Raw genomic sequence first — 22,211 nt, 5'->3', positions numbered from 1 at the left:
ACTGAAGAATTTATGATATGATTGAGATATCAGGAGAAGAGGGCCTAGACTAAAGTAGTGACAGTGGGGAGGTGTAGAAGAGGTGGTAAGGAGAAGTGGCAAAGCAGATAGTACGTTTTTAACCTTCATTTGAAATGCCAAAGCATTAGAGACTCTTCTCATTTTTTACTCCATTTTTGGCAGGGAAAACAATCCCTTAAACTGTATACCTTAAACAGTCCCTTTAACTGGTTTTTTGTGTGCCTTTTTAGAAAACTGAAAGAAAGACAGTGCTTTCTGGAGTTCACAAGTTAGCTGATGGGCATTTCGTTTTTGTTTAATCCTCCTAATTTGCCTGTCTGTATTATTTTGCCCTTCTCACATCTCAGGGCCTGAATTTGAGTGACTTTGGGTTGATTACATATAGTTCATATGACCTGGTGGCTTTGTTAGGTAAGCAGGAATTGACTTCATCACAGAATTGTGTTATGTTGCCTTTCCATTCAGTTTGAAAGATGATGACAGTGGGGACCATGATCAGAATGAAGAAAACAGCACACAGAAAGATGGTGAGAAGGAAAAAACGGAACGAGACAAGAATCAGAGCAGTAGCAAGAGAAAGGTGAGTTTTGCGCTGCACAGTTGTAGTTGCCTTTGAACTTGAGACTTTATTGTCTTGTGGAATCTGTTTATCTGGAAGATATCAGATTAACTTGATGGCATCCTGTGTTGAAATATCTGACTTTGTTCTCAGAAAAACATTGTACAATCATTGACGTTCATTTTGGGACCTAGAACTTTTCTCTTGCCGCAAAATCTTGAGATGCTGCCTTGCTTTCAGCATTCTCCTAGCCTGAGATAGAGGAGATTAGCCCTGGAGCTTAACAAGGCTATTAGCTGCTTCATAGGCCACTGCTGAGTGTTTCAAATGCTACACACCCTTTTAAATTTTAGACAGTTGAGTCAACAATAGTCTAAGGTGAGAGTGACTTGGAAAAGGGAAAGCTTAGGGAATGAGAGAGAGAGAGATCAATTTTTTCCTTGAAATGTCAAAGCAGGCTGGGTGCAGTGGCTCATGCCTGTAATTCCAGCACTTTGGAAGGCCAAGGTGGGCGGATCCCTAGGTCAAGTGATCGAGACCATCCTGGCCAATATGGTGAAATCCCATCTCTACTAAAAATACAAAAATTAGCTGGGTGCTGTGGTGTATGCCTGTAGTCCCAGCTACTGGGGAGGCTGAGGCAGGAGAATCGCTTGAACCCGGGACGTGGAGGCTACAGTGAGCCAAGATCATACCACTGCACTCCAGCCTGGCAACAGACTCTGTTTCAAAATAAAAAACGAACAAAAGAAGAAATATCAAAGCACTCACTAATTCGTTTATTCTGCAATATTGAGTAGCCTCCGAGGGCAAGCCACTTTCTGCTAGGCGCTAAGAGGACACAAGGGGATGAGACTGTGGAAGGGGCTTACGTTTAATAGTACCAGTAATAACAGTACTGACATCTGTTGTGCACATACTCTCTGCCAGTTGCTCAGCATTGTGTATCCACTAATTCATTTGATCCTCTCGGCAGTATTGTGAGATAGTTGTTATTATTTTCCTCATTTTGCAGGTAAGAAGATGAGGCACAAACAGGTTAAGTAACTTGACAGTGATGAATCTCATAGAGAAAGCAGTGCTTGGACTGGGCATAGGCTGAGATAAGATACAAACATGAATACTTATTATTATATGAGGCAGAAAGTTACAAAGGCCATAAGAACACAGGTAAAGGGTTACAGGAATTTGGAATCGGTTAACCACTGAGGAAATGTACTGTGTAAGCAGAATCTTGGGCACATTGCAGGTAGTTGAGGTTGTATATCCTTTTTTAATTGTGGAGGTGGTAAAGATTGACACTGTAAAATGTTCTCTCAGTCTCAGACCATATAACAAATGCCCAGCACTAACACGCGTTCTTTACTTCCCAGGCTGTTGTTCCTGGACCAGCAGAGCATCCTCTCCAGTACAACTACACTTTTTGGTACTCCAGGAGAACCCCCGGCCGTCCCACCAGCTCACAGAGCTATGAACAGAATATCAAACAGATCGGCACCTTTGCCTCTGTGAGTTCTTGGTGATTTAATGGAGTGTGCCTTGGTAGTTCATTCATGCCTGCATTGATATGATGTTAATTTACCTTCCTAGTAACCTATTTAAGATTCTGGTTTTCTTAATTGACTGACCTGAGTCTCCGGAGTCAGATTTGTTCATTTTTAGGTTTCTCACTAGATATCCATGGTTAGCATATAGGTGTCAACATATAGGAGAATTGTAGAGTTGATCAGAAGGGCATAATACAAAAGAACAGGTTTGGGTTTGTTTTTTTTTTTTTTTAATTGCTCTGTCGCCCAGGCTGGAGTGCAGTGGTGTAATCCCGGCTCATTGCAACCTCCACTTCCTGGGTTCAAGCAATTCGCCTGCCTCAGCCTCCTGAGTAGCTGAGATTACAGGCCTGTGCCACTACACCCAGCTAATTTTTGTATTTTTAGTAGAGAGACAGGATTCCACCATGTTGGCCAGGCTGGTCTCGAACTCCTGACCTTAGGTGATCTACCTGCCTTGGCCTCCCAAAGTGCTGGATTACAGGAGTGACCGGCTGTACCTGGCCCTGTTTTTTTGGTTGTTTTGTTTTGTTTGTTTAAGTAGATATTTATGGAGTCCTTACTAAGTTCAAAGTGTCATAAATACAAAGGTTTATAATACATGTTGTCTATCCTCATGAAGTTTAACAGTAAACTGAAAAATTTTGAAAGTTTTGTATTTAAGAAGCTCCCATTAGGGTTTTGGCTGTGTTAATGATTATACATAAAATATCTTTTTCCTGTGTTCAGAAAGAAAATGAAATCTCTAATAATTGCTTTTGTGGGTACTGTCAGTCAGAGAGCCCAGACCGTCTCATCTCTCTCCCAGGTGACTTGGTTTGTGTACCCCAAGAATCCATCTGCAACTAACACCACTCTAGTTGAACAAAGGTTGTTATGTACCCAGTGTGTGCTGTACGTTCAATCTCTGGGCAGAGTCAAATGTGAGGTTTGTCATTTTCTTGAGATTGGTAAAGTATAAGTCCGTTTAAAATGCAGAAACTGGAAAAGAATACTCCAGTAGGAAATACTACAACAAACTGCTAAGGAGGAAGGACGTATAACACATACTTTCTTTGTGTCATTTCCTTCCATCATTTCAATAGCCTTATGAGGTCATGATATTGTCCATATTTTACAAATGAGGAAAGTAAAACTTGGGTTAAGTATCTGATCTAAAGTCTCAAGTTACAGTGGGGCACGGTGGCTCATGCCTGTAATTCCACCACTTTGGGAGGCTGAGGTAGGAAGATTGTTTGAGCCCAGGAGTTTGAGACCAGCCTAGGTAACATGGCGAGACCCTGCCTCTACAAAAAAATGTAAAATTAGCTGACTTGAAGAAAAGGGGAACATTAAAAAAAAAAAAAATCCTGGCCATGTTGGTGTGCACCTGTGGCCCCAACTACTCAGGAGGCTGAGGCAGGAGGATCACTTGAACCCAGGAGGTTAAGACTACAGTGAGCTATGTCTGTGCCCCTGCACTCTAGCCTGGGCAACAGAGATAGACCCTATCTTAAAAATTTTTTTTTAATTCTCAAGTCAGTCATAATTCACTGGATTAAATGGGGGAGCCAGTGTAATTGAAGCTCAGGTACAGAAGTTTCCAGATAGCTGAATACAGGTACCTGGAGGGTGGTGTGCCTAGAAGGGACATAGAAGCTCCCTGAACCTTCCTCCATACCTTCCCTCATACCTTGCCCTACACATCTCTTCATCTGTATCCTTTGTTTACAATAAACCAGTAATGTAAGGTACCAAGACAATAACTGGGGAAAGAATCGTCTTTTCAACAAACAGTGCTGAGGCAACTGGATTTCCAGGTGCAGAAGAATGAACTTGCATTCCTTCCTGATACCATGTACAAAAAGTAACTAATAATGGATCATAGACCTAAATGTAAGAGCTAAAATTATAAAATTCTTAGAAGAAAAATATTAGTACATCTTAATGAACTTAGGTTAGGCAAAGCCTTCTTAAATAACACACTAAACGCATAAGTAGCAAAAGATTAAATACTTGGCTGGGCGTGGTGGCTCACACCTGTAATCCTAGTACTTTGGGAGACTAAGGCAGGGGATCACTTGAGCTCAGGAGTTTGAGACCAAGCCTGGGCAACATAGTGAGACCCTATCTCTATAGGATTTCGTCAAAATTCAAAACTTTTCTGCTTCAAAGGACACTATCAAGAAAGTGAAAAGATAGCCTACAAAATGGGAGAAAATATTGCAACTCATATCTAATACTTGTATCTAGAATACTCTTACAACTCAATTATAATCTGCTTAATATGAAATCAACATCATTACTATGCTGAGCTGATAAAATTTCAGCCTAAAGCAAAGATCTTGTTTAGTTCGCCAGTGCTATCTTAGAATCGGCTAACTTAGAAGAGGTTTTTGAAATAATATAGCTTGTGTACTGGTTCATATTTGGTTCAAGAAATGCTTGTTGAATGAATTCAAGGCCCTAGTAGGCTTCTAAAAGGAATGAAGGCACAGATCCTGTCCTTGGGGAAATAAGATGTCCCCAGGAATTTCTAATACAGGGTAGACAATAAGTGGTACTATGGGAAAGGCATGTAGAGTGCTCTTGGAGTTTGGAGGAAAGAAGGAATTGATTCCAGTTTGGGGAATACTGCCATTGAAGAGGTGGGTTTAAGATCAATTTTAAAGAACTTGGCCAGACCTGGTGGCTCATTCCTGTAATCCCAGTACTTTGGGAGGCCAAGGTGGGAGGATCACTTGAAGCCAGGAATTCAAAATCAGCCTGGGCAACATAGTGGGATCTTATCTGAAAAAAAAAAAAAAAAAATTGGAGTAATTATGCATACTTCTTGCAGTTTTATTTCCCTCTTGTGGAAAAAAAAAAAAAGCATATAAGAATTTACCGAAATTGTACAAGGAGAGTTTTTCTTTTCTTTCAGCGTATGTGTTAAGGAGTGGTTTATCATCAGGACTATCTCAGGTTAAGGCTTCTTCAGTGCTCACTGGATGTGTGACAGTATTTAAAGTCTGTCATTTTGACTTTGTAGGTCTGGACCTGAAAATAGAAATAAAGTCTATTATGTAATTCAGGTCATTAGGAAATGGCTTACAATATTAAATTCATCACAGATAAATAATTACATTATTAATCCTTTTATCAAAAAGCAGTGTTTCCCAGTGATTCTTAGCCTAATCATTAACAACATTCAAAAGTTCTTAAAGTCAGGGTGACTAGGAAGGCATCATCTTGGAAAGAACACTGGACTTGGTAATCAGAGCTCATCTATTCTGATGCTTGACTCTCGGCTAGAGCAACTCAGTCCTGAAACTTTTCTCAACTATAAAACAAGTTGTTGAGATGATTTCTGAAGTCCTTTCTGCACCTCATATTCTGAGTCTGTGAACACTTATTTTTTTGGTTTCAATTAGAACTGTCAAATCTTTTAAAGTTTGGTAATATTTCTCAGGCCAGGCACAGTAGCTAATGCCTGTAGTCCAGCACTCTGGGAGGCCAAGGAGAGAGGATCAATCTAGGACTTCAAGACCAGCCTGGGCAACAGGGTTAGACTTCATCTCTACAAAAAATAAAAATAAAAAAATAGCTGGGCATGGTGGTGCCCACTTGTGGTCCTAGCTACTCAGGAGGCTGAGCCAGGAGGATTGCTTGAGCCTGGGAGGTCGAGGCTGCAGTAAGCCATGATCACACTGCTGCATTCCAGCCTGGGTAACACAGCAAGACCCCATCTCGAATGATGAATGAATGAATGAATGAATGATGGTCTCGAGCTGTTTAACTTCACCTCTTTGCATATAAGATTGTGTAGTGGGGCTAGGCGTGGTGGCTAACGCCTGTAATCCCAGCACTTTGGGAAGCCAAGGCAGGTGGATCACCTGAGGTCAGGAGTTCGAGACCAGCCTGGCCAACATGGTGAAACCCCGTCTACTAAAAATACAAAAATTAGCCAGGCGTGGTAGCATGTGCCTATAGTCCCAGCTACTTGGGAGGCTGGGGCAGGAGAATTGCTTGAACCCAGAAGGTGGAGGTTGCAGTGAGCTGAGGCAAGGCTGCACCGTTGCACTCCAGCCTGGGCAAAAAGAGTGAAACTCCGTCTCAAAAAAAAAACAAAAACAAAAAAAAAAGAAGGTTGTGCAGTGTAGTTGTAACATTGGAGGAGACCAAACTATTAAAGTGATTGTTGACTGGGGAACTGGAGATGGTTGGCATACTTTCTCCTCACCAAGCCCCTTTCAGTTCCTTATTCACAATGAGCTGCTTGTGGGTGTACTTGGTTCTCTTCAACTATGTTAGGGTGGATAAAGGTTTAGATTATTGCCGATTGTATTCATGTGACCACTTACTATTCCAAGTCACTACATGCAGCTAAGCTTAGCAGTTGCTGAATATGAAGCACTGCCTTGAAGCCCTATAGATGGCGTTAGTTCCCGACTTCTTTTTAACATGTAAGATGCATCACATGTTCTTGTGCCAGAGAGGAACTAAAGGGGCAGCCATTTCACCCAGTGTAAGGTTGATTTCTCCTTAGGTGCTCCTGAAATCTAGAAGTATGACCTGAATCTTTGTCTACTCAGTACCCGTTGTCAGCTTCATAGTTGTGGTATCTTGCTGTATGTTGATTTAGAGCCTGCTCAGCAAGTTGGCAAATACCAGCTATTTCTCATCAGAGTGTTCCATGTTTTTTCTTTCCTCCTAAAGTGTGCCTCTTCACTGGCCAGTACTTACTAGGTACCCTCTGTGAATAAGGAAATAATCTGTCCTATCAAGACACTAATGACCCTGTAGTCCCAGCTACTTGGGAAGCTGAGATAGGAGGATCCCTTGACACCAGGAGTTAGAAGCTGTAATGAGCTATGATCATACTGCTGCACAGACCCTGTTTTTTTTTTTTTTTTTTTTTTTTTTTTTCTTTTTTTTAAGGGGGGAAGTGACACTAATGAGAAAATGGGACTACTGTGATGAATACAAATAAGCATATACTTGATAGAAAATATAAATCTAGTTTTCTCATGGGATTGTGAAGGAGCAGCAAGGAGAAACATAATTTTTCTAGCTAAGAAGAAGGCCTTAAACCCTAGCTATGAGAAGCTAAGTCCTGTATGATTTTGGATGGGCCTGGACTTTAGCAACAGCACCATGATGTAGAGTAGTATGTGTGGTACAAGTGGTTGATTCTATCACTTACGCTTAGTAACTTAACAGGTCTAAGAGGTATTTCATTCAGCAAATGCTATATTTGCCAGTTAAACAATCTTTGATCAGTAAGTGATTTGGTTCTAAAAAATGCATTCAGGCTGAGGCTGTGTGGCACTTAATATACCTCAAGGCTAAAGAGTTTCCACTGTGCAAAAACCTGGTCCTCTTACTGCACGTGATGACTGCCCTGCAGCTTGAGTGGGAGAGTGCGTATTAACATGGTTTCACTAACTAAAGCTCCTGGCTCAGGCTTGCATTTCTCACCAAAGATTTTATTCTTATATTGCTAATGTTACATTTTTTCTTTCGTGAAACTAGATGATACACTTTTCTTCTAATATGTCTTCCCTCACAGTGCCACACATGAAAATGAGTCCTCTGAAAAGGACAGCCTGTAGTGTAGTGTCTTCCGTGCTTATGTTCTTAACTAAATCTCAACTTCGGGATGCATTCAAAGAAAAATACAAGACACATCTTTTTTCCTCTGGGGTCTTCTCTCTGCAGGTGGAGCAGTTCTGGAGGTTTTATAGCCACATGGTACGTCCCGGGGACCTGACAGGCCACAGTGACTTCCATCTCTTCAAAGAAGGAATTAAACCCATGTGGGAGGTAAGGACTAATGGTCTCTGACTGCTTTTTTGAGCAAGTTTGGGTTTTTTTGTTTTGTCTCTTAGCCTGCCAAGGTTAAAAGTGTTTTAAAGTCTTCTCTCAAAACTGCATCACTCTCCAGTATATCCTTGGAACCTGAGCCTCTAGAGAAATGCACTGATGCCATTTTTTTGTCTGTGTGGGTTGGTGCTGGGTGTTTTTTAAAGACTGTTTTATGACTAAAATGGTATTAGAACATTAAAGGGCCGGGCGCGGTGGCTCAAGCCTGTAATCCCAGCACTTTGGGAGACCGAGACGGGCGGATCACGAGGTCAGGAGATCGAGACCATCCTGGCTAACATGGTGAAACCCCGTCTCTACTAAAAATTACTAAAAACTAGCCGGGCGAGGTGGTGGCGCCTGTAGTCCCAGCTACCCGGGAGGCTGAGGCAGGAGAATGGCATGAACCCGGGAGGCGGAGCTTGCAGTGAGCTGAGATCTGGCCACTGCACTCCAGCCTGGGTGACAGAGCGAGACTCCGTCTCAAAAAAAAAAAAAAAAAAAAAAAAAGCATTAAAGGATTTTTGTTTTCAGTTACCTTTATCCCTATAGAACTTGTTTGTGTATGTGTGTAATATTTTTACATAGTACACATATGATTAAAGTGGGTAGGAAAATAAGCTTAAAGGCAGTAACTGGAGATCTAGAACTGTTTGCAGAGCCAGTATTCGGCTGCGCCCTGGTGTAATGCATCTTCTATTCTGATGCCATGGCATTTTTTGAGTAGACACGTGGTCACATCCACGCCACCCAACTTAACACAGCTCCTCATTGCTCACATGATCTTGCACCTCATTTACCTTTCAAGCCTCATCTCCCATCATCTCTAAATCTTCCCTTCCTTGCAGGTGGACCCTCCTGTCAGTTTGTGCACAGACGTGTTCTTTCCAGTGCCCGCAGTGCCCTTCACCTGCTTTTCCTGACTCACTCCTATTGCCCTTAAGACCCACTTCTTGGCAGGGCATGGTGGCTCATGCCTGTAATCCCAGTACTTTGGGAGGTCGAGGTGAACAGATCACCTGAGGTCAGGAGTTTGAGACCAGCCTGGCCAACATGGTGAAACCCCATCTCTACTACAAATAGAAAAATTAGCCAGGTGTGGTGGCAGGCACCTGTAATCCCAGCTACTCGGGAGACTGAGACAGGAGAATCACTTGAACCCAGAAGGTGGAGGTTGCACTGAGCTGAGATTGCACCACTGCACTCCAGCCTGGGTGACACAGCGAGACTCCATCTCAAAAAAAAAAAAAAAGACCCCCTTCTTGACTGTTTCCACCTGTCGTGTTCTTCCTTAACATAGTGTGTATATCTGTTAACAGCAGCACTTAAAATTACAGTAGCATTGCTGTAATTAATATCCTTGTCTGTCTCTTCTACTAGACTGGATCTAAGTAGCGACTAGGGCTTCGGCCAGGCGCAGTAGCTCACTCCTGTAATCCCAGCACTTTGGGAGGCTGAGGCGGGCAGATCACGAGGTCAGGAGTTCGAGACCACCCTGCCCAATATGGTGAAACCCTGTCTCTACTAAAAATACAACAATTAGCCGGGTATGGTGGCATGCGCCTGTAGTCCCAGCTACTCAGAAGGCAGAGACTAGAGAATCGCTTGAACCCGAGAGGCAGAAGTTGCAGTGAGCCGATATCATGCCACTGCACTCCAGACTGGGTGACAGAGGGAGACTCCGTCTCAAAAAAAAAAAAAAACTAGATTAGAGCTTCATGTCTGTGTACTTGGTATGTAGTGACACTCAGTACTTTTTTTTTTTTTTTGAGCCGAAGTCTTGCTCTGTTGCCCAGGCTGGAGTGCAGTGGTGCCATCTCAGCTCACTGCAAGCTCTGCCTCCAAAGTTTACGCCATTCTCCCGCCTCAGCCTCCCGAGTACCTGGGACTACAGGCACCCACCACCACGCCTGGCTAATTTTGTTTCTGTATTTTTAGTAGAGATGCGATTTCACCATGTCAGCCTGGATAGTCTAGATCTCCTGACCTCGTGATTTGCCCGCCTTGGCCTCCCAAAGTGCTGGTATTACAGGTGTGAGCCACCGTGCCCAGCAGACACTCAGTACTTTTAGCAAGTGAAGGGATGATCCGTGCTTGAAATAAGACATCATTTCATTTTGATTCCTAAAGTATTTCCAGTAAAGGGGATTATTTTTAAAAGGTCTGTTAAGCCATTTTAATATATGGCTTATGCCAAGGATCCCAGCCATGTTTTTCTTTTTTTCCCCATTTCTTCTCTCCGTAGTCCTACCGTCAGTTTTTCTATAGAGTTGAATAATTGGAAAATGATATGACTTCTTAGTGTTTAAGAGATTATTGGCTTTTTACTGCCTTCATACAAAAAAAAACAAAACAAAACTGTGAAACCGTATTTTAACTTCAGTGCTTTCTGTCTTTTACAGGATGATGCAAATAAAATGGTGGCAAGTGGATTATTCGGCTGCGGAAGGGCTTAGCCTCCCGTTGCTGGGAGAATCTCATTTTGGCCATGCTGGGGGAACAGTTCATGGTTGGGGAGGAGATCTGTGGGGCTGTGGTGTCTGTCCGCTTTCAGGTAAGCCACTCATGGGCCAGTCTGGTTTCTTGTGTTGCCTTTGCTCTCCTCGCTGCCTCTGACTTGCTTTGATGATTCCCTCTGTTCCTCTGGTAGGAGGACATTATTTCAATATGGAATAAGACTGCCAGTGACCAAGCAACCACAGCCCGAATCCGGGACACACTTCGGCGAGTGCTTAACCTACCTCCCAACACCATTATGGAATACAAAACTCACACCGACAGCATCAAGTACGTGTTGCGGGGTTATGGGAGGATGTGTCCCTAAGCTTAGCAGAAGTAGATCTGTAGTTGGGCCCAGAGGAATATGACCGGACAGGAGACTTACTTGTGGAGAAGGGACAGACCAGGCCTTCCCTCCAGGGCTTCTGGCTACTTGCTGCAGTTCTTTGTCAGCGAGGCTCCCTGCCACCTATACTACCAGGTGCTTTGTAGCAGAGAGAGCCTGTCTGCAGAAACCCAGTTGCACTGCCTGGGCTTGCTTAATTTCTACAGGCTATCCTGTCTTTCATATTCTAACCACTATATTAAAATGAAAGACAAGTGCTTTTCTTTTTCTTGCTGTTTTTTAAGATAATTTCACCCTGCCCACCCTCACCCCACTTCTGCATGTCTTTTTAACTCGTTAGCTTCAGTCTGTTTTCTTTGTCCTGGGATACTGACTGCTTATCAGGAATGACTCCATTTCCTTGTGTATAGAGCTGACTCATAGAAGAAGGGGGATAGTGTGTGTGTGAGAGAGCAGAATCAAAGGGAAGCATGAAGGCCACAGGGAAAATAAGCTTTGCAGTCTCCCTAGGACTCAGGGAAATAGAGCTTTCTGTCCACAGTGAGAATCACTGTTAGGCTTGCTCCTTCAGTGATTGAGTGTCAGAAGTAAGCTCAGGCTATTGTGAAAAAGTGTGGGGAGTGGCTGTCAGATTGTCTCAAAGCTGGAGGGAGAGCTAGCCAGCTAAGAGTTAGGACTCTTAGGTTTAGTTCTGTCCTATGGCCCTGTACCAATATGTGCCTTTGACAAGCGTCTTTGCAACTTTGCTTCAGTTTCTCCATCTGTAAAGTGAGAGACAGTACTTTATCTAACAAGGCTATTGTTAGGCTGATTTAATCTTTTAACTGAGGGTCCTCAGATGGAGAATGCTCTTACAGGGCCAAGTAGTAGTATTGCTATCATCATCATCATCATTAGTAAGAATATCATCATGTTGTTATTATTGAAGACTAGTAGTGAGCCCAGCGATTATGTTCAGCAGACAGACCGTTTGGGAATCTCTTTCCCATGCATTCACAGATAATGTTATGAGTAGAGTTGGCTTAAACCAGCCAAGTACCAGTTTTTAAGTGGGAGCACTGCTATGGGAGTTGGTCCACGATCAAACGGCTGGCATGACTCATCATAGTCACCAACAGTTATTGGCCAGCCTTGACCCTGGTTGCTTGCCTTAGCAGTCCTGTGTTAGTATTGTTTTTCTCTAGGCACATTTTTCTTGTTCTCTGTTCTGGGATAGAAGTAGTTTCTGACCTCTAGCCTCATTCAGTCCAGGCTGGAGAGATCTACACCTTTTTCTAGGATTCTTGTTTTCAAGGTCTCTAAATATCCCCACTCCCACTCACCCCAAAATAAGTTTTCCACCTGGATAAGAGAGGGAAAGAGGTATTTTTCATCGGTTCTCCCCTTCTCTGCTGTTCTCCCTTTCTAATACCATAAGGCAGTTCTTTGTGACTTTTATAGATACATATGTACATGTCCTGACACAGTTTAGGAGAGCCTGTGGGCTTTTTGCTTTAGTCTGCTAGAAAGACTGGCCTGCTGCTCCCTGCTTTATCCAGAGGTCTGCCTCTGGGACTTCAGCCCTATAGCTGTAGAGACCAGAAAACCAACCCTCTTTGAGACCCAGATGCTACTTTTCCTTGCGTCCCCCTCTCTTTCCTTTCCCAATGAGCCAACCTTTTGCACTTCCACTAGAATGCCAGGCAGGCTGGGCCCCCAAAGGCTCCTTTTTCAAAACCTCTGGAAGCCGCGGTTGAATGTGCCATGACCCTCTCCCTCTCTGGATGGCACCATCATTGAAGCTGGCGTCATCGGAGTCTCTTGTTCTGTTGGCGTGCTACCTGGAAGATCCTTCTGTCCTGGACAAGAGGAATTGGAAGAGCATTTTATGTTTTAAGAACAGGCTGACACACAGCAGCTACAACAACAGCTGAGATCACTTAATAAATGGTGCTAAACTAGCTTGTCTCATGCTCTTGCTCTTTATGGTGCATCAAAGATGTGACCTTTCGGACTGACTGTCACCATATTAAGGGATGGCACAGACTTTTCCATGGAGGGCCATCCGGGGAATGCAGCCTCATTTCCATAAGCCCATTGTGTAGTGTCATGTGGTGTTTTGTTCCAGGACTGCTGAGGCCTGACATAATAAGGTGACATCTAGCTTTCAAAATAAGACCCCATTTTCTGGTACTTAAATTTGAGGTCCCATCTAGTCACGCCGATGACCAGAACAGAGTGATTTCTGATATAGAATTCAGCTTGAAAGTCTGTTCAGGTTGGAAAGGGGGATCCTTGGCCTTTGCTTCGCTGACTTCCATTCGCCTTTACTTCAAAGAAATTTCTTGCTTGGAGGTAAATCCCTGCTTCCGTCTGTGTGGCTGTATGTATATAGCTTCCTTGCTTTGTGCTAACGGGGTTTTCTTGCTGGTGCCAAAGCTGCCTAAGCCACAGCTCTTTTCTAGCCTTCTCCCTTCTGCTTTCCCTTTAGAGCCAGGTCATCTTCCTCTTTGAGTTAGCCCTGCTTGCAAGATCTCAGGGTTATAGTCCTTCCCTTTCTCCTGGGCCCGGTGTTACTGCACATCAGGATCTGGGGTAGGGAAACATCTTCATCCCGTGTGAGTTTACTCTGTAGGATATCTGACCGTAGCACATACGGACCCCTTGTGTGCTTTGTGGCTTTGGCTTGTATGTGCTGCAGCTTGGCCTTTAGGCCCCTAACCTGCATGTAGAGTTTCAGCAAGCCTCATGCTACTTTAGGTTTTCTTAGGAGCTACCACCAAAAACATAATAAAGAATCATTTTTTTTGCAAACACTGGGTCAGTCGGCCTGAGAGGATCTGTGAAAGTGGCTGTGGATTTAAGGTTGAGTTTTCCAGAGTGGCTGTTCCACTTTGGCAGTGATACCCTGTGCTTGTACCATCCTGCCTTACCCCTGATCTCCATGTGGCCCAAGATCCTGTATAACACCTATTAGGATTAGCACTGTGGGCTCAATATTCTAGGGGTGTTTGTGTCATTGCATCTTTGTTTATTACATATCCAAAATTGGTTGAAGTCCCTATAAAATGAGAGATTTGCTGGAATATGGAAAGGCCCGTTCTCTATGTTTTTAGTATTTGTCAAAGAATTACCTTCTCTTGCCCGTAAAAATTGTTACACGTATTAAGCTTAATTTCAGCTGTATTGTAACTGCTCCGGGAGGGAGGCTTGTTGTCACCTCCCAGAGTCAATGTTGATTAGAAAGCACCAAACTGACCTCGAGACCCTTCTGATCCTTGTCAGTATGAACAAAAGTCAGAAGTACTTCTGCTTTCTTCTATTCCTTGTGGCTCTTCCATGGATATGGCTTGCTTTGAGCCAAGGAACAGAAGCTACTGAGACTTAAGGATTCCAAGGAGGCTGGGCGAGGTAGTTCATGCCTGTAATCCTAGCACTTTGGGAGGCTGAGCTGGGCAGATCACGAGGTCAGGAGACCAGCCTGGCCAACATGGTGAAACCCCATCTCTCCCAAAAATATAAAATTAGCCGGGCATAGTGGCCAGCGCCTATAATCTCAGTTACTTGGGGAGGCTGAGGCAGGAGAATTGCTTGAACCCAGGAGGCGGAGGTTGCAAGGAGCCGAGATTGTGCCACTGCACTCCAGCCTGGGCAACAAGAGCAAAACTCCATCTCAAAAAAAAAAGAATTCCAAGGAAAATGAAGGAAGAAGGAGCCAACATTCGTTTTCCTGCAAGTACTCTGAAGATAGGGCTGCTGGTGGTGAGGGGAGTTTTTTTAGGAGTGGCTTAGATTTTTCAGTCAGGTGTTCCTGATTCCTGCTTGCTATTTTTGGCCCAGTTTCCAATGTCCTTCTTCAGCTGTTGGGTTTTTCCAGCCTTTCCCTAATCACACTGCTTATGGCCTTTTCCTGCTGCTCCCCTCAGTGTGCTACAAGGCACTGCCTGCCACACAGAGCAGGCGGGTGATGAGCTGCCGTGCTGCAGAGGGCTCCTGCTCTTGTTTATAGCTGACAGTTCACCCCTAAGAAGCGGACAACTTGTTAAACTGAGTTTTTGCTCAGGTCATAGCTCCTTTTAATGAGGCCAACTTGTAGTCGAGTTTTCATAGATGTGGGTTCCCCATGTTCTCTGCTTTGAGGAGAAATCTCATAATGCAGTGAGAATCATGAGGCTACCAGGATAAAACTGGGCTCGGAACCATATGAAACACCAATGTCTTTTGTGAAGAAACTCCTCTTTGGATTAGTCCCACTGATTCCTTTTGTGCATCTAGCCTGGAATGGAAAAGGAAAACAGGCCAACTTCCCATAGTGGACTACAGCACTGGAAAAGACTGGCCCAGCTTCTCTGCAGGAGTGGAGGGTGGGCGATTCTCTTTATTCCTTTATCTTAGAGGGGAGACAGGTCAAATTGTGGGGACTTTGCCACATCTAAATATCATTGTATTTCAACACTGAACTTTAATATATAGGCAAGGACCAGCCCATTCCCTTCTCCTGGCGTGGCTAAATCATAGGCCAGTAGCACCAGGTTACCCCAGCTTAATTGCTGGCCTGGCTTTGCATCTGTGATATGTATCACCAAACTGGTAGTCAAAGCAAAGAGCCCAGATTAGCAAGAGGCTGAGCCCCTCCCTAAGTATAGAGAGCTAGTGAGTGCAAGGCTGCGAACCTTGCAGGCTTTGGGTGGAGGTAGGGGGAAGTGTAGAATTGTACAGGATTTGCTTTCTGGTACGTGAGATGGGACAAGAGTGGTCTTAAAAGAACTCTTTGTTCCTCTGTCTTTTGAATCTGTTCAGAATTCCCTGTTGGCTATATTAATCTCAGTAATTTCTGTTTTTAGAAACTCCAGTCATATGATACTTTTTACATTTAACTTGTTCTTTCTTTACCTTTAAAAGAAGAAAGTTGTAATATTACCCAGTATGCCTGGAATGCCAGATGGAAAATAGCTGGACTATTCACACCTGGCTTTAGGTGGTAGATTTGCCTTTTGGCCGAGCTCTGGGCCTATGAGAATAAGAGTGATTATACCAAAGATTATGGCCCAGTATTTTATTTCCGCTGAATCCATGTGAAGAAATTTCTTTTTTTTTTTTTTTTTTCTGAGATGGAGTCTCGCTCTGTCACCCAGGCTGGAGTGCAGTAACATGATCTCTGCTCACTGCAACCTCTGCCTCCTGGGTTCAAGGGATTCTCCTGCTGGGAGAATCCCAGTAGCTGGGATTACAGGTGCCCACCACCACACTCGGCTAATTTTTTTGTATTTTTATCAGAGACGGGGTTTCACCGTGTTTGCCAGGCTGATCTTGAACTCCTGACCTCAGGTGATCCGCCCACCTCAGCCTCCCAAAGTGCTGGAATTACAGGCATGAGCCATGGTGCCCGGCCGTGAGGAAATTTCTTAACCCAGATTCTTCATGTTGAGGTTTAACATACAGTGAAGATACTAATGAAGGAACTGGGAGGGGAATGTAATACTGGAATGGAATAGGACGGAGCCGTGAAGTCCGTATTTCTTCAGGTTCTTGATAGAGAACTGCTCGGTGTAGGCTAGTGTAAGGATGGCCCTTCCTGGAAACAAAAGGGTAAATGACATGAAGCTTCAACACAGCCGTGTAATTTCTTGTTGACACCTAAGTGGTTTAAAAAGGAATTTAAATCTCACTATTACAGTGAGGGGTTACCCTGGGTCATTGCTGAAGCACTGGATTTTGCTTTGCCCTTGTCTTCATTTGGAGTAAAGAATGAGATTGCCTTCTGATGTCACTCAGGGATTCACAAAGTACATCACATCACCATCTTTCCAGAAAGAGCTCTGAAACAGGTGTCTTGCTGTGGACACTGAGTTTGGGAATTGACAAAGACTGGCATACTTGTTTGGCAGTCTTACATTTTTCCTTAATTTAGTTAGCACATACACTAGGAGCTTTGGTAATAATTCTCTGAAAAAAACATGAACTGCAGATCTACCTCCTCTAAGAGGTAGATGGTTAACTTATAAATGTAGTGTATTGTCACCCTGGATACTATGTCACCAAATTAAACCAAGAATGGAGTAACAATAATGAGGAACTTCAGTCTTAGAAGCACCATATTTTATTTATAATTCCCAAGGAACTCATCAGTTTGGGGCTGAAAAGTGGCTAGGGCTTAGGGAGGAAATCAGCTCCCCTGAGAAAACTTGAGTTTGAGCCTCCAGAAGCATAGGGGGTCTGATTTTCTCCTGTGACTAGTCCAGCAGTCACCAAGAGTCTTTTCTCTGTGGAGCACCATTCTGAAAGGCCACGTACCCCCTCTGTCACATTTCTTACCCCTTCCCAACCTAATTTCAGAATTAAGCTAATCAGCATGAAAATTGTAATGGGCATTGTTCCCTGGAAATTTTGAACTGCTGTGACTTTAAATTTTCAGATAGTGTTACATAAGCACTTAAGAAACAGGTGGAAACTGACACATTGAAGGTCTGAGTGTAGAAGGGTTAGAAGGTTGGAAATATGAAAGCAGAGAAAGTGTATACTTTCCTCCTTGCATCTTTAGACATAATGCTGTTGGGAACTGGCCCTTACCCTCAGTGAGGCCTGATGAAGAAAAATTGTTTCTGCCACCTGTGCACACATACCCAAGGCAGAAAGGACAGGGAGTGTTACTGTAAATTGGAAGTGTTTTTGGTGACAGTTGAGCATCAGCTCTGACCTTACTGGCCTCCCCTGGAGCTTTGTTGAAGGAACACTGGTGCAAATCCTTGAGGGAACAGGGGCAGACTTCTCAAGTGAAGCAAGCAGAAGTGCCCGCTGGCCCTGAAAGGGTAGGCTGCACTGCTCCTCGGAAAGGAAAGTCCAGTGGGACCTCGCTGCTCTGCTCCCAGGTACCTGTGGCTCCCCTCGACTTGGAGGGCATCTGAAGGGGGATGTGGGGTTATTGTGTCTGCTCTGTGTTCAAAAGCTTTTGATCTGAATGTGCTATTGTGTTTTTTTGTCTCTGGTTTGCCAGGGCCTGGGAGGAGTTTCATGGCCTGGTGAACAGCAGCGGCCGCTGATCGGACGCTCCCCCTCTGTCTCTCACACTCAGGGTAGGGCCTTGTCTATCTTCTCTGTAACCCTGTGACATACCTCTCATTCATAGGACCCCTCTTCCCATTTACCCCCAAACTTGCCTCTGTCAACATTGAGCCTCAGAGAAAAACATAAGTCCTAAACCACTGGATTCTCATCCTCCCTGGGTCGCATGTCTCCTGGTGAACCCCTGAGCAGGCCACTTCACCTTATTACGCCCCTATTTTCTCATCTGGAAAGTGAGGCTCCATGGATGAAAACGTCTGTGAGATCTCTTTTGATGCTAACATTTCATGATGGTAAATGTGCCACAGATGCTGTTTCTTTTTTGCTCAAATGCCATTTTTAAGCCATCTGGCAATGTCCTATGACTAAAAGGGCATTTCCACAGGCCCCAACATGAGTTACATGAGAGGTATGTCTCCTGTTTGCTGGTGTCATGTGTCAGTTGTGAGGAAACGGTAATATAAATTCAGGGTTTCAACAATGGCAGTAGCGGGGCTGGATTTCAGGGCTGTGTGTGTAGCAGTTGTTCCAAGCTGTACTTTCACTAGACCAGCGCAACTGTACTAGCAGGGAGAGGCACTGAGATACAAAGACTGAGGCAACTAAAGCATTGACTTTGGGAGTATTTGTATTTCAGTTAAGAGAGTATCAAGTCCATGTTTGTCTCTGTAGCAGAGGGAGCTGGGTGAATTTATTCTGAATGAGAGGAATGGATGAAAGGCCAATATCTGCATGTGCTGGAGATGACAGCCTTTTCCTGGACATCAAACTATCCCTGCCACTAACATTCTAAGAAATAGAGTGTTTCTAAAATTGGAACAGAATATGTCAACTGTAATAGCTACCTCTGAATTCCCCCTTCCCAAGAAGGAGATGAGTGTTTTCCAGAAAAGGAGACCTGCATCCCTCACGTGGGCTAGAAGAGACAAGATGACACTCTGAGGGACAGCAGCAGGTGGCCAGGGGCCTGAGACATGGGCTAGAAGAGACAAGATGAGACTCTGAGGGATAGCAGCAGGTGGCCAGGGCCTGAGAGCTCGGGGGTGTAGGTATGATATACAGATAAAACTAGTTGCAGAGTTCCTGCACACACAAGTGATGCCACCCATACCTTTTTTGTCTTGATAGTTTGATTTCTTTATTATAAATTCAGTCTTCTGGTGGTTCAAAATTTAAAAGGATTCTCTTTAAGATGTAGTCAACATTAGTGCCTGGTATCATGGCACGTGCCTATTGTCCCAGCTACTTGGAGGCTGTAGTGGGAGGATCACTTGAGCCCAGAAGTTCAAGGCCAGCCTGGGCAACATAGTAAGACCCTGTTTCTAAATATATGTCTGTGTATTTGTGCATATATATAAGTGTCTGTATATATAGTCAACATAGAATTCCAAGAGGTCTGCTACTATACACAAAGAGGGAGGAAAAAGGTATCAGCTCTAATAGTAGAGAAATCATTGATTTGTAAGCTAAAAAATAGTAAATATTTGAAATAAGATATTAAGTTAAATTTTCAGAAGCCAGGTGCTATAATGGAGCTATTTTAAAAATACTACCATATTTAATTATTTCTAAGATTTTTTTTGGCTTTTAATATTTTTTTCAATCCTGTTCCTTCTGTAAGGCTTTTAATATTCTTAAAATTGGGTTGCTTGGCTGGGCGCAGTGGCTCACGCCTGTAATCCCAGCACTTTGGGAGGCCAGGGCGGGTGGATCACGAGGTCAAGAGATCGAGACTATCCTGGTCAACATAGTGAAACCCCATCTCTACTAAAAATACAAAAATTAGCTGGGCGTGGTGGCGCACACCTGTTGTCCCAGCTACTCAGGAGGCTGAGGCAGGAGAATCACTTGAACTCAGGAGGCAGAGGTTGCAGTGAGCCGAGATCGTGCCACTGTACTCCAACCTGGCAACCGAGCGAGACTCCATCCCAAAAAAAAAAAATTGGGATGCTTATGGTGAATGTGATTTAAAAGGGTTTTGTCACTGTTTAATGGGCAGTGTTTATTTCTTAAAGTACATAAAATGAGGTACCTTTAAAAATTGATGGCATCTGAGGTTCAGTGAAAAGTCTTTAAAATGAAAGTGGAATAGTCAGAATGGAAGAAAACTCAAAATGACTCCCACCCCTCTTGGCAGACACTAATCCCCAGGAAAATATCTTTGAATTGCTGTAAAAGTCATATATTTGCATAATTGCCATTTTGTGGTCTCTTTGTGGCCCCTGTGTCTTTTTTATACAGTGTGGGAGGCAGACGAAGAGAACACTCATGGTTCAGGTATTTTCCTTAAAGCACAGGCTTGGAAGTCCGTGAGGAGTGTTTGAATTTAAACCAAAAATTATTCTGAAAGTGGGGGAGAAAATGAATTTACACAGCAACAACAAAAAATCCACTCACTTCATTGTCTTAATAGACTTGAAAAGGACTTCATGTTGCATCTCTATTGATTTAACCTCGCTGTAAGTGAAAGAGATGTTCTGAGAAGATATATATCCCTAGCTTATGTTTGTTGGGACTGCCATTTTAGAGGCCCCTTAACATTTTAGCCCTCTTTCCTTCTCTCCCTTTTCTTTTTCCTTCACACAGATCGAGATCTATAAAGAAATTTGGCAGAAAAACTGCTATTTAAATAATTCTTGATGAATCATAAATACTTTTCCTCAATTTATCTGCTATTTTATGTCATTACATGTGACTGCTAGTATTTTAGGACAATTTCATTTGACTTCCGTTCAAATAAGTATTGTCCTTTTAACTATGACTTCAGTAAAAGTGTCAGTGAGCTGCTAGGAAAGGATTCTGATTACTTAGCTGTCTGGGCTGGTATATACAGAACAGTGAGTCTATATTGTTGGGAAATGAAGTTGGAATAAAATAAAGTTGAAGATGAGAGACTGGAATTTGCCTCACTGAAACTAGAAAGAGTTTGCAGCTTTACTGAATATGCAGGGAGAGAAGAGGAAGCCAGAACTGGCCTGGGGTAGACAGCTAATGGCCAAAGAATGTTCTCCTGAAGACCATGTGCACTTAGGTCTACGGTATCACTCAGAGCCACCCCTCAGAGCCACTCTTCAGAGCAGAGACATAGGTAGCCTTCCTCTTTGGATGACTCCCAGCTTTCACTTGAGAACCCAGAATCACTTAGGTGTCCTTGCCAGGCACCAGCACAGTGGCAGGTAACTCCAAAGTGGGGGGGGAGCATTCTGAATGACCAATTTGCCCCTCTGTCATCCGTTTTCAGGAGTTAATCTCTATTGTAGCTCATTGTTTTCAGAGTTGGAACTTGTCCATTTCTCTAAAAGTACTAAAAGATGACCATTTTAAGGTAGAGCAGATTGGAAAGCTATTTCAGAGTATTTGGACAACTATTTTCCCCAAGATACCTGGGAATGTGAAGTTGTAAGCCATTCTGAATGGGGCTCTCGGATATTTCTGAGACATCATCAGGACAAAGGAATATCCGGTAGAGAAAGAATTCTGTTTTTTTCTTCCAGCATTGTGGGACTGTCAGCTTCTATGTCCTCTTTGGTGTCCTAAGCATAGCCCATGCGCTATCACAGCTTTGCCAGATTACTAGAGGTCCAGCTTTCAGGAGCTCACTGTGGATTTGCTAAATTTTAGTTTGCTTTTAAAAGAACAGAAGCACGTTGTTTTTTAAAGGGTCATCTGTGGCCTCTGCCCCTTCCCGTCTACTTCTCCCTTTCCTGCCTCCTAATCTCTCTGTGCACTGAGCCCAGGGTGAGGGATGTAATGGAGTATCACTTCCCAGCTGGCTTGAGGTGAACACATTCCTCAGACCAAATTTGGCATCAAGCTGTTCTCAACCCACTTTTTTAAAGAAGGCTGGACCAAAGCCATAGGGCCTCACTGCCACCAACCTGTGTTAGTCTGTCACTGTCAGGAGCAGGCCACCCCCACTTGCTGTTCTGTTTTCCTCTTAAATCAAATTGGAAAAGCACAGCTGGATTCTCCTGGCTTTTCCTTTACTCTTCTCCCCTTTTTCACTTTGCAAATGGACCTTAGAATATGATTTCTTAGGTTTTCTGACAATAAAGTGGTCTATAATAACAAAAATATTAAATATCTGAATGAGGCTGGGCGTGGTGGCTCACGCCTGTGATCCCAGCGCTTTGGAAGGCCGAGGCGGGCGGATCATGAGGTCAAGAGATCGAGACCATCCTGGCCAACATGGTGAAACCCCATCTCTACTAAATATACAAAAATTAGCCAGGTGTGGTGGTGCGCGCCTGTAGTTCCAGCTACTCGGGAGGCTGAGGCAGGAGAATTGCTTGAACCCAGGAGGCGGAGGATGCAATGAGCCAAGATTGTACCACTGCACTCCAGCCTGGTGACAGAGTAACACTCCATCTCAAAA

At 43.7% G+C, this 22,211-nt stretch overlaps 1 protein-coding gene across 1 annotated transcript in view; it reads left to right on the top strand.

Annotated features, from left to right (window-relative positions):
• Window positions 1–22,211, top strand: part of EIF4E2 (eukaryotic translation initiation factor 4E family member 2) — a 33,546-nt gene that overhangs the window by 5,990 nt on the left and 5,345 nt on the right. Inside the window, 7 exon segments of the mRNA XM_017886205.1 lie at window positions 487–601; window positions 1,954–2,088; window positions 7,807–7,911; window positions 10,353–10,362; window positions 10,365–10,504; window positions 10,601–10,737; window positions 17,769–17,847. Of these exon segments, the coding sequence (XP_017741694.1) occupies window positions 487–601; window positions 1,954–2,088; window positions 7,807–7,911; window positions 10,353–10,362; window positions 10,365–10,504; window positions 10,601–10,737; window positions 17,769–17,814 (688 nt within the window). The 3' untranslated portion in view covers window positions 17,815–17,847.

Source organism: Rhinopithecus bieti, unplaced genomic scaffold (genome assembly GCF_001698545.2).
Source record: "Rhinopithecus bieti isolate Rb0 unplaced genomic scaffold, ASM169854v2 scaffold_13704, whole genome shotgun sequence".
Classification (NCBI taxonomy): Eukaryota; Metazoa; Chordata; class Mammalia; order Primates; family Cercopithecidae; genus Rhinopithecus; species Rhinopithecus bieti.
Note: the sequence above shows the minus strand (reverse complement) of the source record. Positions and strands in the feature narration are given on the sequence as shown.